The sequence below is a fragment of the Drosophila gunungcola genome, unplaced genomic scaffold (genome assembly GCF_025200985.1).
Source record: "Drosophila gunungcola strain Sukarami unplaced genomic scaffold, Dgunungcola_SK_2 000001F, whole genome shotgun sequence".
Classification (NCBI taxonomy): domain Eukaryota; kingdom Metazoa; phylum Arthropoda; class Insecta; order Diptera; family Drosophilidae; genus Drosophila; species Drosophila gunungcola.
In genome coordinates this window covers 19,604,311-19,621,048 of record NW_026453197.1, presented here as the reverse complement: position 1 = coordinate 19,621,048, position 16,738 = coordinate 19,604,311, and the positions used below count along the sequence as shown (strand labels likewise).

General features: G+C 36.0%; 2 protein-coding genes across 2 annotated transcripts in view; both read right to left on the bottom strand.

Annotated features, from left to right (window-relative positions):
* LOC128262503 (receptor-type tyrosine-protein phosphatase N2) overlaps nucleotides 1–16,738 on the bottom strand; it is a 45,471-nt gene that overhangs the window by 13,584 nt on the left and 15,149 nt on the right.
* On the bottom strand, nucleotides 8,278–9,189 carry LOC128262510 (bifunctional lysine-specific demethylase and histidyl-hydroxylase NO66). The gene has a single exon (XM_052996812.1). The coding sequence runs from the start codon at nucleotides 9,071–9,073 to the stop codon at nucleotides 8,324–8,326; it is 750 nt and encodes a 249-aa protein (XP_052852772.1). The 5' UTR covers nucleotides 9,074–9,189; the 3' UTR covers nucleotides 8,278–8,323.

Genomic DNA, 16,738 nt, shown 5'->3' with positions numbered 1-16,738 from the left:
AATATTAATCTCAACGGTCTGAGAATCCCGGTCCCTTGTTGATAAGAGCTCCACGAAAGCCCAGAAATTAAGTAACTTCGAGAACAATAAGAGTTTGCTTGGGTAGGGAAAAGAATGACTGATGAATTCATCAAGAAGCTGAAAAAACTATGAATGAGCAGGGCAAGCTAACAATTTCAACAAGTTATTTCTAGGAAGAAAATTATATTTAGAAATTTGTAAGGAAAAGGAAACTATTACGTAAATTAAAATTAATTTGCAATTTTATACTTAAGTTAGCTATACAATTCTAAATGACTCTTTGTTTATTTTGTTGTTTCTTAAATGAAAATATTTTTTATAGATAGCTTATGACAAATTCGGTTTGCTTTAATGGTGTAATTCCCATCATTAATATGTTATAAAAGTAAGACCATTAAAAACTTAGCTTCAACAGTACGTTTGCAATTTCTCATTAACTTTGCTGTATTTGTTTTAATTAGTCAGGAAACAGTTGGTAAACACCCCATATTTTAGAATTGATTCATTTAAACAGCAAACTATCAAACTATCTCATCATAGTTATTATTATAAAAGTAAGACTATTAATAACTTAAGTGGAAAAATGCGTCTGCCATTTTTCATTTAAGTACCTGCCATTCAAGTTGCACTATAAAATACTTAATGACTCTTGGGCTCAAGTGCTGCAAACTAGATTTTTATTCTTTGTGTAGTTAGCAGTCGAGTGGCTACATTGTTTGGCCATATGGAGTCCTTGCTATCCTTTTCAGTCCTTTCAGCATTGTCGAGTCGACAGATTGAAGTGCACTCCCCCAGAGCAACAGCTAAAGGCAAAAGCAAAAGCACCATAAACGCTCACTTTGTCTGCTTTCCTGGGGAAAGCAATGGCAAGTCCTGGGAAAAACGTTGGCAAAACAGTCAATAAATGTGGCGGCGACAGAGGTCGTCTGTCTGTTTATCAATAGGCCAGCAGAGACGTGACCTGAATGCCAGACGGAAAGCAATACTAAAGGCAGCGCAGCGCGAAAATAGAAACTAATTAAATCAGATGGGCAGTGCGGCAAGCGAGCGCTCTAATTGGTATATTTTCCCCTCTGCAATAAAAGACTGACGGCCTGAAGAGACCAATCGTCCCGAGGGATCAGGACACCTCGCAGGTCCTTTGGACTGGTCTCATAAATATGCGAACTCATGGCCGTCGTTGTTGTCCATACAGAGAAAAAATATAAAACAAGTAAAACAATTAAACTAACTTTTATTTTTTAAAAACAACAAAATAATTAAAACAAAATTCATGAAAAACATTAACAGTTTATCTATCATTTTAATTTTAGTATAAGAAAATAATACATGTAAAAAAAAAATAGTTTTTCTACGAACCATTTGAATTGTTTCGAAACAACAAAATACATTAAATTTTTGTAAATAGTATAGTAACCATTTTATATGTATATTTATCATGTTTTTTTTTTTGTCTGTGTGCAGGTTATTTTCGATTTTACCTTTTCTATTTTTTTTGTCCCTTCCCCGACGAGTGATAAGACCACACGGCGTATGCGCAATGTTGCGTTACGTGCCGCATTCATAGGCCATTTTAACGCCATTGTTGAGCCACGCAAATGCGTTTCTGGACATCGAGCGTGGCAATAAAAACAAGAACCAAAGAACTAAAAGCTTTTACGGCAACAAAATCCCCGTTGCCGAGAAACTATCTACCATTCCGAGATGCAAAAACTATTATTTATGGCAGTTTGGATTCGATTCGCTATGCAACGCTTTCCAATAGGGAATGAAAAGTAAAGACCTCGACCGCAAGAAGGAAATGGCAAAGAATCGTGGCCTGCATTCATCGTTATTGCCAATCAACAAATCAAAATCTGTGATGGGGGGACAGTCGTTCTTTTGTGCTTGTCCTAGAATTGATTGATAAGTTGGCTGGCTGGCAACTTGATTGCTCAGGGTCGCCACTGTAGGGAAATCTTGGACAGCCCCAAATTATGCCACTGGCACACAGAAACACACTGGAGACGCAACAATTTAATAAATTTTGCCGCCCCCAAAGGCGAAATTGAAAATTCCAAGAGCATTGTGGTTGTGGTTGTCGTGGGCGACAGGAAGCCCCTGCATTTTGATTGATGTCCACCGGCACACCGCACCCACTACACAAACTATAGTTAAAAAAAGGAAGCTCCTTTCGGAATTTTCCGCCTGGCCGGGGATGTTTACTCTCGTCCAGGTCCTTCTTCTGCTGTTTGCTTTGGGGTCAAGGCATTTAAAGAAGGGAAAAAAATAAAAGATTTTCATTTCATAACGACATTTTTCCCCCTGTCAACCGGGCCACGTCGCAGGCACGTGTGGTTTGGCCAGGCGGCCAACGTGTGGTATGTGTAATATTTTATATGTATATATTATATGTGCGGAGGCGAGCGTTGAGCGTTGAGAGCCCGCCGACATCTTTAATGACAATAACGAATGTCCGCACTCTGATTACGTGCTGAATTTACCCCAAGCAGCCAAAGTGAAAGCAGCAATGCTGTCATAAAAGTGTGCCAACACACACACATTTCATGGGACACTCAAAACTTGAACTAGTCGGATTTTGTGGAACTTTGTATAACATAAACAGGGCACGGATCAAAAGGTAAAATGGACAAAGTTCTCTTTGGGTAGTGCCCACAAATGTCGTTTAGAATGGGTGGACACGGGTGACATATTTATCAAAGCTTTTATTTATACAAAATTTCTCTGCTTTAGACGCGGTGAAAATTGGCAAATCGGAAAATGTATTTCTTTGCTGGAGGGGAATCTTAAAAATGGTTTTTTAATCTTTAAAATACAATTTCATGGCTTATTGAAACAAATTCCTAAGAAAATATACAATCTTTTTTTAAATCTGCTTAAAATTTTGATGATCTAAATAACAAGATAAAAGTCACAAAAAGGGATCTTAAATTCAAAGGGCTTTAAGAAATTGAAATATTCAAGCACAACAAAAGTTAATAACTGATTTACTAGACAACAAATTTCCTAAGCCTTTTGATTTCCTTTCAATTTGCATTCAAGAATATTTTATTTAAAGAAAAGCTTATTTCTACAAATCAGAGGCAGTTGAAATTGAAATGTTGCTATGGATACATTGTACATTTACCAAAAAAAATTACTTGTGTTTAGCACACAATTACCAGACCAGCCAGGATATTGAGAGAGAGAGATAAAAGCAAATTTTCCTTTGCCAGGATAAGGCTAAAAAAAAGAGATGCGTTAAAGTCAACCCGCGGGGCACAATACTGGCGTTTGCGTTGACATTACGTGTCAATGCTGGGGCAAAACGAGGCGAAACAAGGCGAAACAACAACTGTCAGGGTAGGCGACACAAAGAAAATAAATAATAACAAAGGACATTAATCATGACAACGACAAGGCTTTTCCAGGGGACTTTTCCAGGAAATGGGGGGGAGCTGTTGGAAAATGGCAGGGCCAATGGCAAAACAAACACGATGCAAGTGTGCCACACAGCTCGTTAAAGGGCAGCATAACAAGGACTCAGGACGCAGGACTCAGAACTGGAGCCTTGGCGCCTGTTTATGCATTAAAGTCGCTCCTGCCTACTTGACTTGCTAAGCGCTTAATGCCATCGCACACATGCGCCAACAGAATGACAAACAAATAAAAGCACCAAAGATGCACTGCCTTTCACTCTGTATTTTTCCCCTTTTTTTATTTTGTTTTTGCCACGGCTTAGTTGAGACTGCAGCTTTATTAAGTGTAAATAAGCGGCGGCATTTCACAGCAGCTCCAGCTCCAGCAGGACCTGCATCCACATTCCTTTGAGTGGGGCATTCCTCTTGGCAGGACAAGCCCCACACAGATGGAAAAAATATAATGTTTTTCACACGAAAGAAGTAACGCTAAAGCTCAAAGGGATTTTTCCAGATCGTATGACAAACCACGGCTTTGCATCTTCTAAAACTAATTTTAAAAGCTAGAAACCTTTTTATAAAGTGAAAAAGTATTATGTCAAGTATTTCTTTAAAGGCACATCAATTAAAATGTAATAATAACCCTGATAATTTTATTACACAAAACTTGTAACTCTAAATATAAAAAATAAACTAGGCTTCAAGAACTTTATTTTAAGATCTTAGGTATTTTTAAACAAGTCCCCCATGTCTGAAAAAAATTTTTTGTAAGCATTATATTATAAGAGCTTGTAGTTACCTTAATTATATTATGTAATAGGTCTTACATTTGTAAAAAAAAAGTTCATAAATACTTTAAGGCTTTTAAAATGTAATAAGGTTCTTAGTTGTTAAGAAAAAAACACTTTCTTAAGCAAAAAAAAAAAGTATTATTTTAAATGGTTTGTTAAAAAAACGGATGTTTTTGACAAAATCCAGTTAAATCTTAAAACCTTTTATAAATGTGTTTTAAAGTATTCAATAAAAAATAGAAGCCGAGGTCTTTCGTAATAAGTTCAGCGAATTTTCGGCTTACAAATTTATTGTATGCTGTATATTGCATATTATTTTTTAAAGCCTATTGATTTGCTTAGATTTATTTGATTTATACCTAACGTACAAAGCTTAAAATACATTTAAGTAATTTTTTAAAAATATTACGTTGTATATGCAATTTTTGTTCTGTGCAATTTCCCTTAACATGTTGCTGCCACTGAGCCGTTTTTCATTTTCTCTGTGACGCCGCCGGCTCCTTGATTTATGCGAACTCATTTTATTCATAAATTTTAAACACGTTTGACGTCGCCTTTTTATGGGTTGGGGGCTATGGAAATCGGAAGGAGGAATTTAGGAGGATGAGCTTGTCCTTCTGGTATGCCAACTGTCTCTGGCTTTTCTCTGAGTGCGGGTGGGTGGTGGTGGTTTCGTTGATTTATCTAGCCACATTGCTAAGCAAATATTTTTGGCCCCAACCGACGCCAGTGACCCAACCAAATTTGGCACGCAATTAGGCGGCTTCATGGTTTTCTGTTTCTAGTCCAACGTCCAGCATAAATATAAACTTTTTATGGCAGCCACTTTGACGCCTCATCCTTCGTCTAGGACTAGGACTAATAAATTGAGTGCCACTTCTGACCAGGCCCGGAAAGGAAAGATAAAGTGCTTTCGGGACAAGGGAATTTGAGTTCCATTCTGTGAGGCAACAAAAATGTTTATTTGTTTACGGTTCATCCAACAAGCGACTGCTGGATGTCAACATTGTTCAAATATGTGTTGAGTACCTGTCAAAAACTTGTTTGTTTATCCGATAAGCAAGATGTGAAGAGCTTTGAAAGGCATATGCAATAGAAACCAAGAAAATATGGCCAATAGTAAAGAGATGTGTTCGGTGACTCCTCAAAGTATGCAATCAAAAGTGACTGCTCATGCTTGAAGCTTAAGAATAGTCAAGACTTTTATGAGCTGTTAATACATAGCAATGCACAATTGAAATTGAACAATTGAAATTGTCATCAAGGCTGTACTTTCTTTCTTTGATAATCATTAATTCAAAATGCCGGCCTGTATTTTATTTTCTTTATTTAAGCATGCATTTATACAAACACATTTGTCAGAAAAACTTAATTTTAAAATAGAGCTCTTGCCATTAAAAAGAGAATTGTCAATAAAAATAAAATGGATTTAAAATGGATAATAAATACTGATGGCTTATTTAATTTTCTTTTCATCACCACTTTTATTCTTCAGCATTAAGACTGAAATTCTTTTCCTTTTTAAGCATATTAAAAAGCTTATGCAAAAAATTAACTCTCTTATCCATTTATTTAAACAAATTTGCCAGAAAAATGCATTTTAAAATAGAAATCATAGCATTAAGTAGTTTATCTCGTTTTTTTTCCCAAACAATAGTCAGGACTAAAACATGCTTTAAAAAGCTTATTTAATTTTCTTGATTCACCGATTTTAAATCTCTACTTTAGCAGAGTCTCTTGTGAATCAGAAACTTATCTTTAAATTTTCAGCCACACAGTTCCCAAGAGCTTTTTGCTCGTTCATTATCTGTTGTCTGTGTGAATGACAAATTTCCAATCTTTCTCACTGCTTTCAATGAAATTCCTAACGAACTTGCTTGTCTCATTACCAAGAATCTGCTTTGGTCATCTGCAATCGAGCCGTGTTCAAATTACGCTTAAAAATGCGAAGAATGAGCTGGGCAACCTATCCCCAGTTTCAATTTAAAATGAATGATGACAGTGAGTGGCATTATTTTGTTTCAATTTGAATATACGTGTTCTCCGCTCAATCTTAGCATGTTAAACATGCTTTCGGTACAGGTAAAATGTAGTCCAGTAGAGTCCGGATGGCACATCAATTTTGCATTTCATTCATGAGGTCCTTTGAATGTGACCTGTGCCTTTTTCTCCACCTCTACCCGTGCACTTTCTGTGCAATTTATTAGAAATTCCGTTTCCAAAAGCGACCTGAAATGGACCTGAACTCTTGCAGGGCCAAAAGGGAAATGGAAATCGAGCTGCAGTAGTAGTTTGAAGCCCACGCCCACAATCGAATACGCATTTGGTATCCGAATCGAAATCAAAATTCCAAATATGACGACTGATTGCTGGCCTCGGGCCTCCAGGTTGCCAGGCATCCTGTGATTCCCATCCTGCGGCTTTTATGCCCACTGCAAGTCAGCAATTGCATCCGAAGTTAACCCCCAAAAGGCATCAGTAACCACCCCCTCATTTCAGATGGATTTATGCCAAAACCAAACTCAATGCCAATGCAAATCCATTGCAATTGGCTTTAAGAGCATACAAAATAAACTAAATTGAAATGAAATTGATTGATTTATAACTACCAAGGAAGCCGAAGCGATTTCACAAAGCACCATTAACTTTATACCTTCAAGGTGCAAATGCTTGTGCTGAATAAAAACATTTTTTATAAACCCTATTTTACTATGGAATAATCTACATTATAGCTTAATATCAATTAAGGGCGCAAATCAGTTTTTTGGAATAATTTTTAGAAAATAAAACTATGTAACAAATGAATACAGATTAATATTTAAATTAAAATGTACTCAAAACATACAAAAAAGTAAAAAATAAAATAAAACAAAACCAAAACCCTAAAAGTTTTTTAACTTGCTTAATAAAATAAATAAATAAATCAAATACAAATAAGTTGCAGTCATCGGCAACACTTTGCGATTCAATGAATTTTATGTGCAATTACTTTTCCAATTTGCCATAAAAGAATACACACAAATCTTGATTGCTTATTACTTGGGCCACATTTTTCACCATTTTCCGGCCGACGTGCCCTTCATTTCCATTTTCACTTTCCTTCTCCTGTTCTTTTACGCTTCTTTGGTTTTCATTAATGTTTAGGCAGCTTTTAATTTGTGCCCATTAAATGGGGCGTGGCAAGGGGAAGGGGGAGGTGGAGGTGGGTGGGAAAAATCGAAGGAGGGACACCAAAAATACAGGATTCGCTCATGAATTTTCATTAATTTGTGCAAAGTTGTTGCTCTACCGCCGTTGCTGTGTTGTACATGAAAAATTCATTAGAATTTTTGCATAAATTATGGCCAACCAAAGTACAACCAAAAGATAGAAAAGGGCCAGCCCAAAAAACAACTGCAAATTATTCCGCAAACTTTCCCCAAAAACATTTGGCTGACAAAATCGCCCAGTTTATCGGTGAAGTGAAGGCAAACTTAGGTCAAATATTTGACACCACAAAAGTTTCCACCTGACAGCCCCCAAAGACCAATTAAAGTTGTTTTTGAAAGTAGGGCCCCAAAAATGTCAAATTAAATATGACCTACATTCTCGGTAGTTTATTAATTTAAATTGGCGGAATAATGTGCTATTGTGGTTAGCTCTAATGGTTATAATTGGTTTATTTCACGCGATTTCGTAATGGAATAAATTGGTACATCTAAGTAGGAAAAGCCAAAAGATTCCTGGTTAGAGAAATCAGTTATCACAAATAAGTTTTAAGGCACAAAGCTTTCTGAAGAGTAAATTTTTAGTTTAAAAACATCACAAAAAATTGCAGTTTACTAAAACTTATTTAGTTTTTTTTAGTATAAATGGCAGATAAACAAGAGATTTAAGCAAAAATAAAAAGGCATTTAACGATTTAAAGGCCCATAGATTTCTTATAAACAAAATTCTTTTTAGTTAAGAAGCATCAATTAAGTTCTTACATTTTTATTTAGTTATATAAGAATTTTAAATATAAGAACTTTATACAAAAGTTTGTTTACAATTGATTTAGTTTAGCTAAAAGGTCATAAATTATAAATTTATATTACAAAGTATAAAATGAGTTAAATAAATAAAGTTACATTATTAATTCCTGGGATCAGAAAGCTTAATTGTGGTTTGTTTAATTTCTTTGGAGAAATCACCAGCTTTTAAGTTGAACAAGCAGTTGACACTGGGTTTATTTAGAGGTTTTTGGTCTTCCACACGTGGCGAGATTGTCACTTTGTTGGCCATTTGACAGGATTTGACTTCTGATTTAGATGGCAGCTTAATATCTTTGTTAAAAGGCAATGAATTGCGAATTGGAGCAGCTACTAAGCCACCAGCCATTGTAATTCGACGCTGAATTCGGGACGTGGGTTGACTCAAGGACCCGAGTTTAGTTTCCAAGCTTTTAGAATGCTCATACTCTCTGGTAGTAATTTCATTACTTATTTTTTGATCCACGAGACTGGCATCCTGGTTTTTTTCACTCATTTGAGTAACTGCTTTAGTAGATTTTGTAATTTCCCTATCATCTAAAGACTGCAGTTCAGATTTAGATTCTTCGCTGCTTTCCTCCGTTTTCTCGTCGGATTCGGGATCGGAATTATTCTCTGAATCGGAATAAGAGTCATCCTCGGAATCCCTATCGCTTTCAGAGTTTGAATCAGTATCACTTTCCTCGTCATTTTCACTTTCATCGCTGCCCTTGATTTTGGCACTCAAATATTCCTGCAACAATTTGCGCTGATCCTTAGTCGACATGCTCATTTGTTTGGTCTCATCAAAAAGCTGGTTGGCCAAATCATCTAAGTTCGCAGGTGTGATTTTATTTGTTTTTTTGCTAGACATTGTCCTAGTTTTTTTTACAGAAATTTGGTAAGTTACACTGGAAATTTTGTTTTGCTGTAAAAATCTAGATTTGTATTGTACGACTGGCAAAGAGATAATGTGGGTTTTTAATAAATATGTGACGAAGTTTAAAGTTTTCTATAACAAGGCTACTTGGATTTAATGGAAATGGGAAAAAGAGGTGAGGCACCAATTCTTATTTTGGCAAATACAAAATTAAGATGTATTTGATTTCAAATTTTTATATTACGGTTATAACATTTTATATCAAAATTTCAGCTTTTAAATAATTATATTTCAGTCCTATAATCTTTTGCAAGGTTTCATGACATAAAAAAAAAGAAAATTTAATTTGTTCATAATTTTCTAAAAAGTGTGGGCCCACCAATTGCGATTTCAGCAAACATATAATGAAGAATTATTTGATTTCTGACCGTAATTTGTTTGACCCACCCACAAGCCAAATCAATAACAGTGGCGCCGCAAAGTATGCAACGCAGGTGGGGCAATTTATTGGAGCGGTCTCCGTTAGATAAATCAAATCATTAGCTCGGAGGTCACTCGAGCGAGTTCAGGGGTCAGGGGTCAGGGGTCACGAGGGGCAGGGAATTGGGGGTAGCTGTATTAATGCCAAATTAGAGACGCCCAATGGAGCGTGATTACAGCAGGCCAAACATCGCAATAGGAGCACATAAATACACATTTGCCTGGTGTGTATTTTGGGTGTGTGTGTGTGTGGGGGGCAAAACGCTTATTTGCGTATGCGTGGCACATAAAAATCCAGTTCTTATTAAATTTCCGCACGCCTACACATGTCCTATTTCTCGAATGGAATGGGTATTAACACTCCCAAGGCCCCAAGCCTTAACCCATGCTGGCAATCGAGAGCAGCTGTTGTCCCTTGTTCCCCAACATTTCGCTCAATGAATTTTGCATGTACGTATGTTTTTTACACTTGCCGCAGGCCAAGAAACACTTCCATGACTTTGGTTTACCATTTCTGTTTGACTTTGGCTTTTGTTCCACCTTCAAGGCGTGGGCGAAGTAAGCAATATTAACATTAAATTAACATTTATTTGCTTTTGCCGAAGGATTCCCTCCCTCACCCCACGTTGTCAAATAAATACATTTACATACATTACGCAACATGTGAGAATTTTTTTTGGTTTAGTTTTTGCGCCCTAGTTACCATTAAAATGGTTCTAATGGTTTCGCTGCCAAGGGCAGGCATATAGAAAGCCACAAAATTGGGAACTTCAAAAGGGAAAGCCAAAAACAAAGTGCCAACAAAGTAATTGCAGGGATTTGCCTTGCGGCCAAATTGGGGGAAGAAAAACCTAGAACATTTTCCCATTTTCCAGGCCATATTTATGTGGGGGAAAGTCTAGCAACCAGTTGCCTGTTTTTTCCCTTTTTTTTTATTTTCTTTATTTTAATGTGCCAAAATCTACAACTTTAACTGCTGTGCATGGGTTGTCCTCTGAACAATTTTACGCATATTTGCACTCAAATATTACATATATATATATATATGACGGGGTCGAGCTCAACGCCCAGATATTTACGATGGCACGTTAATTTTTATGACATTTTTTGGGCACCCTTCAACCGAACGCCGCCAGACAGCGATTTGGATTCCCATTATGGCAGCTTTACGATCGGGATATATATCTGAAAAGGGCACAAAAGTGCGGGCTAATAAACCTATTAAATTTGTTGATAAAGGTTTGGGAGAAAGCTTGAAAAAACGTGTACAAATTTCAAGTCATATTTGGACATTAAATTCTTGAAATAAAGAACTTATGGCTTAGCATAAAGATACTTGATATAAAAGTTCTTGATATTATTGTTGGCTTACAGATTAAATTATATCGCTTTAGAAATCAAAAACAAAAATATTTAATACAATTTTTAGAACAGAATTTTAGATGAAGTAAATAATTATTTAACAACTAAAAACACAATCTACAAAAACTTTATTTTATTGAAAAATTTCATATTTGTAAACGCTCGAAAATTAAAGTCTATTTAATTGCATAGCTCTCTTCACAATTTTGTCAGCTGAATAAAGGCAGACATTATATAATGAAAATAAATTTGAATTTAAATTGTCTTCATTTAATTTTCATTTTGTGTTTTGCGATACCATTTATTATTCTTTACTGCGCACCACCTAGTCGAGGCCATCGATTATGGCTACCAGTTTATTGTTATATTCCCTTCTTTGTTGTTATATATTTTTATGTGCCTGCATCTTAACGATGATTACGGGTATTATTCATTAGCAACGCTTTTGTCAGTTTTCCAGCTGCTCTTTTCCCTGGCTGCCCTTGATTGTCTGCGATTTTTCCTGCCAATTGGGAGCGTGGAAAATACGAGGGGAGTGTCTGGAGTGCCTGGTCTGGTTCATTGGCCATTCAATACATTTTTTTCCACTCGATTGCTTATTTCAGGACCTCCGACCTCTTTGTTTCTTCGAGATTGAAGCCCTGCCATGGGGAAAGTTGAGGTGGGCGGCATCTTGAGAAAGGGGGCGTAACTCATCATGTGCCCATGTGTGTGTATGTCCATTGTTTCCAGTCTTATCTCTTAATTACATCTTCATCTGGCCATTGAAAGCCATCAGTTCGGAAAGTTTAATTACTCGGCAGGACGTCGTACAATAGTGGCCAGTCTGAAGTATTGACGAGTGTTCCGAAGCGATTCTGGAATTTTGTGACACCACAAAATGAATTGCCACTAAAATATACTAAATATGACAGATTTTCAGAAAAGCTTTAGAGAGCACAGATAATGCTATTAAAAGGCACACATGCCATAACCAGTACAGACAAAATAATATTATTTGCAGTGACCTGCCTTTTGCACGAAATAAACAAAAATGTTAGTTTGAATTTTTTAATATTTATATTGATTAATTATGTTTGTTTTTGTGAGAAGTGTTTACGTTTATTGCATTTGCTTTGACAGATTTTTTATTTTATAAAAACTGCTGAGACATGTTTTTATTTATGCCTAAATAGACTAAAATTTTAATTTAATAAAAGCCTTGCGTAAAAATTTGCTTTAATAGTTTTATGTACAAATTTCCATTTACGTGAAATGTTGATAAACTAGTTTTATAATTTTATAGTAACAATTTTATTTTGAACCTATTTTCTTTAATTTAACAAGTCAAATTTGTTTAAAACTACATGTGAAATTTTCATTTATTCGAAGCCTTGCTTTGTGTTGTATTTTGTGAAATTTTAATAAATACTTTGGTTTAATATTTCAATAAAAGGTCTATACAAAATGCTGCTATGCAAAGAGTAGACAAAGAATAAGCCCCAAGCGTTTTACTTTCAATTTCTGTCCCAATTTTCGCCAACCAATTTCGAGTAAAATCTCTAATCTACGCCAGCCCAACTGTTTTCCACTTAGCACAACTTAATCCCCTGGACGAAAACTCAAACTGAAAACTAGTATGCTTCTGACTTCTGGGACAATAGGGAAAATAAGTGTGGAAAATGCAGCAGCAACATGCAACAGTACTGCCACACTCACACATACTATATACTATAGTATAGTAGTACAAAGTGCGTTGTGAGCCTGTCGGCAGTAATTGCGGCGCTTAAAACGACAGACAAGTTTGGGGCTTAGCTGCAGAGATGCAACTGCATTTTCAGTGGGATTTTCCTACGCTTTTCCCCACCATTTCCCAACCCAAATGGAGCGTACCCAAAAAAATAACGGGTAAAAGTAACTCGCAACTCTCATCGAAAGGAGCCTTGTCTTCAAGGCTCAAGGCATTCCTTTCTGGTTCACTGTTCTGATACTCGATTATGTCGGCAATACGTTCACGTTAACAAAGCCCCTCATCCAGCAGACAGCAATTTGTTCCAAATGACTTGAGCGTGGCGCAAATTAAGTGCATTTTCATTAGTTGCAAGTTGTTTGCTATTTGCTTTTTGCTTTTTCTTTTTGCCCTCGCCATTTGAGAAATTAAATTGACGTCGGAATCGGGGTGCTTTAAGTTTCAGAACAGCAATTATTTTTCCGGCTCACATTCGCACTAATCCTTAGTTTGCCAGAAAAAAAGGGAAAAGTATCAAACTATCCACTGGATAGCTCCAGTACGCAGTCATCCAACCTTTATGAATTTTGACCATGTGCAAAGTTATGTGCCAGCACTGATAAAAGAAATCTAGTAAATAAAAGCCCGCTTTGATTTTTATCTATTTCGGTTCTTCTTTACTTTAAATATGCATGTTTACTTTTTTTTAATTTTTCTAAACAAAAATATGCAATTAAATATGCTTGGTATTTAATATTATGTTTATACCCTTGCAGAGGGTATTATAATTTCAGTCAGAAGTTTGCAACGCAGTGAAGGAGACGTTTCCGACCCTATAAAGTATATATATTCTTGATCAGCATCACTAGGAGAGTCGATCTAGCCATGTCCGTCTGTCCGTCTGTCCGTCTGTCCGTCCGTTTATATGCAAACTAGTCTCTCAGTTTTAAAGCTATCTGCATGAAACTTTCCCAAAAGTTGTCTTTCTATTGCAGGTAGTATATAAGTCGGAACGAGCCGGATCGGACGACTATAGCATATAGCTCCCATAGGAACAATCGGAAAAATAAATGAAAAAAAATTATAACTTTGCTGTTTTTTAATTTTTTGTTTAGTTCTTCGACATATAGTAATGGTAAAATATTTCCGATTTACGGTTTAAATTTCATCAAAATCGGACGACTATAGCATATAGCTCCCATAGGAACAATCGGAAAAATAAATGAAAAAAAATTATAACTTTGCTGTTTTTTAATTTTTTGTTTAGTTCTTCGAGATGTAGTAATGGTTTAATATTTCAGAATTACGGTTTCAATTTCATCAAAATCGGACGACTATAGCATATAGCTCCCATAGGAACAATCGGAAAAATAAATGAAAAAAATTATAACTTTTCTGTTTTTTAATTTTTTGTTTAGTTCTTCGACATATAGCAATGTTTAATTATTTCAGAATTATGGTATAAATTTTATCAAAATCGGACGTCTATAGCATATAGCTCCCATAGAAATAATAAAAATATATAAAATAACTATCTAATAATTGAGCTGCAAATAATCATAGTTTCAATGTTTTTTTTTAGCACATACTCAAGAAAATCATAATTTAAATGTTTTCAAAAGTATTTAATTAATGCAATAGCTGCAAGGGTATATGAACTTCGGCTTGCCGAAGTTTGCTTTCCTTCTTGTTTCGTATTTAAAATCAATAGTCAGATAATTATTTTTACTATTCCATTTTATTATGATTTATATGATACATAAAATGTGAAAATCCATAGCCAGTTATTTGTTTTTACTGTTCCTTTTTTTTATCAGTGAGTGTAAAAGTGGAAAGAAACCTTGCTCCACTTTAAAACTGGATGACGAAGGGATCAAAAAAATATTTGTGGAATGGAGTGCCGAATACGAAAATCCCGACAGCCACAGGACGTCAGCAAGAGATTTTTCGGTTAAAGCCTAGCGAAAGAAGAATGCATACGTATTTTCACCTGTCAGAGAAAATTGCACAGTAACTTTTTAGCAGGAAAAGTTTCAACAAAATGAAGAAAGTAGAGGAAACAACAAACTAGCTTTTAAATCAAGAACTGCTTTAAAGGTTTCATTTAACCAATAACCTCAAACAAATGGCTTTAATTCCATTCCGCTTTGCATAGCATATAAAAAAAAGCAATTTGCAAGGCTCTTTTCAAATTGCACCCACTAATTCAATAGAATGCCTAGCTATATATCTATATCTAATAGCTCTGAACAATTGCGGTTTGTGTGCCAAATCAACCGCAGAGCATGATGTAAAGCGGCAGCAGCCAGAGGTTAGCCGCATTCCATTTGGCCGAAAATAGAGCGGCCACCATGGCGTATACGCAATACGTAGGAAGTATTTCCTGACCTATCTACATGGAAATTGCATTAGCACTGCATATCCATTTGAAATATCGTACTTCTCAATGCTCCGCTTTGTCATGGCAACGGCCAACTAATTAATAATGCATTCGCAAGCTGATTTGAAAATGTGAAAATGCGCGAAAAATGTAAAAACCAATTTCGAAGCGAGATGACTTTTGCATTTGGCCTGGATTTTGGATATCTCGCTTTACTTGCCATGATTGAACTGAATTTCATTAAATGCAGAGATATGAAAACTATCTGGCATTGCAGAAAGCTCTCACAGAATGGGTGCAAATATTTGTTTTTCAAATGAAATGAATAAATGCATAGGAAAAGGCTGGAAAAGTTAGATGGGCCACTCACATCTCCCATCTCTTCTCGTTGTCAGTTTTAATGAAGTTGTTTGGCAACTGGTTGGCTGGCAAAGGTCAATGTGTTGCACAAGTCTGTTGCATGCAACAGGGAGCTCTCAGCCTCAGCCTCAGCCTCATCCTCATCATCAGCCTCCATTTGCTGTTAATTAAATTTTATTGTGCAGCCATCAAAAGTTGCCACCATAAAATATGGCAACCGAGGCGCAGAAACAGGAACATCGGCTGCTGCTAATGATGATGTTGCCTGTTTGTTCGTTGTTCGCTGCTCGTTGCAAATTTACACACACACAATACACAACAATGTGGAGGAGCAGTCAACTGCAAAGCCAGGACATTTATCTGTTTGTGTATCTGTACACTACACTGATAAAGAAAGGGAATGGTTAAAATTAAGGACCGTAATCATTATACTCGTAGTTGATATGATAAAAATCACAATTCAAAATATAATGATTATTTTTGAGCAATGTCATATTACTTGTATTACATTGTTTTTTCTTGGTTTTTTTAATGTGATTTAATTGTGATTGGATATTAAAATCTATTCCGAATAAATTAAATATTTTAATGTAAGCATTAAATAAAAAAAGGAGAAATATATTTAAATAGATTATGTAATAATTGGATTTTGTTTTTTTATCAGTGTAGCAGGACAACAAGGGTGAGTGTGTGCACCTGCATCAGCAATCAATAAATCCCAGGTCCCAGCTCGCCAGCTCGGCAGCTCCTGTTGATTCTTGCGCATAAATGCATGGGCGGAGCTCCCTAGTTAACTTTGCATGTGGTCTCTGTAACGAAAGCTGCACATTTACATGGCCAACAAAAGCAGCAACTAGTTGTCGTCATGGCAGCAGTGGCAGCATGGAAGCTCTGGTGCCCAGGATATGAGCTGTGAGTCCTGCGAAAACCAACCCCTGGCATCCTTGGCATCCTTGGCAGTTGATGCCGCCATATAACATGGCAACATGGCCATGAATACGAAGGGAACTTGCAGCGAGATGATTACGATAAGCTGGAAAATGCTTAGCACAGGCACAAGTTAAGTTTTCCGAAAGAGAAACTGACAGCTTGTGGTAGCCAATTTATGCTCGGTCTGAAATAATTACGAAAATTTAATTCTCTCGGATGCTAAACAGAAAGCATAACGTCAATCAGATTATGACATGGAAATCCTTAAGAAAATTTCTCGGAAATGCTAATTCGCAAAAGATAAAACGAGACTTGAAAGAGATGCATTTGTTGGAAATAATAAACATTTAATAGCCATTTAATGAGTCCGTCGAAAAAAAACTATCAACTATTTGATTAAGCTAAAATAAATTGAAATATGCATAAGCCAAAAATGTTT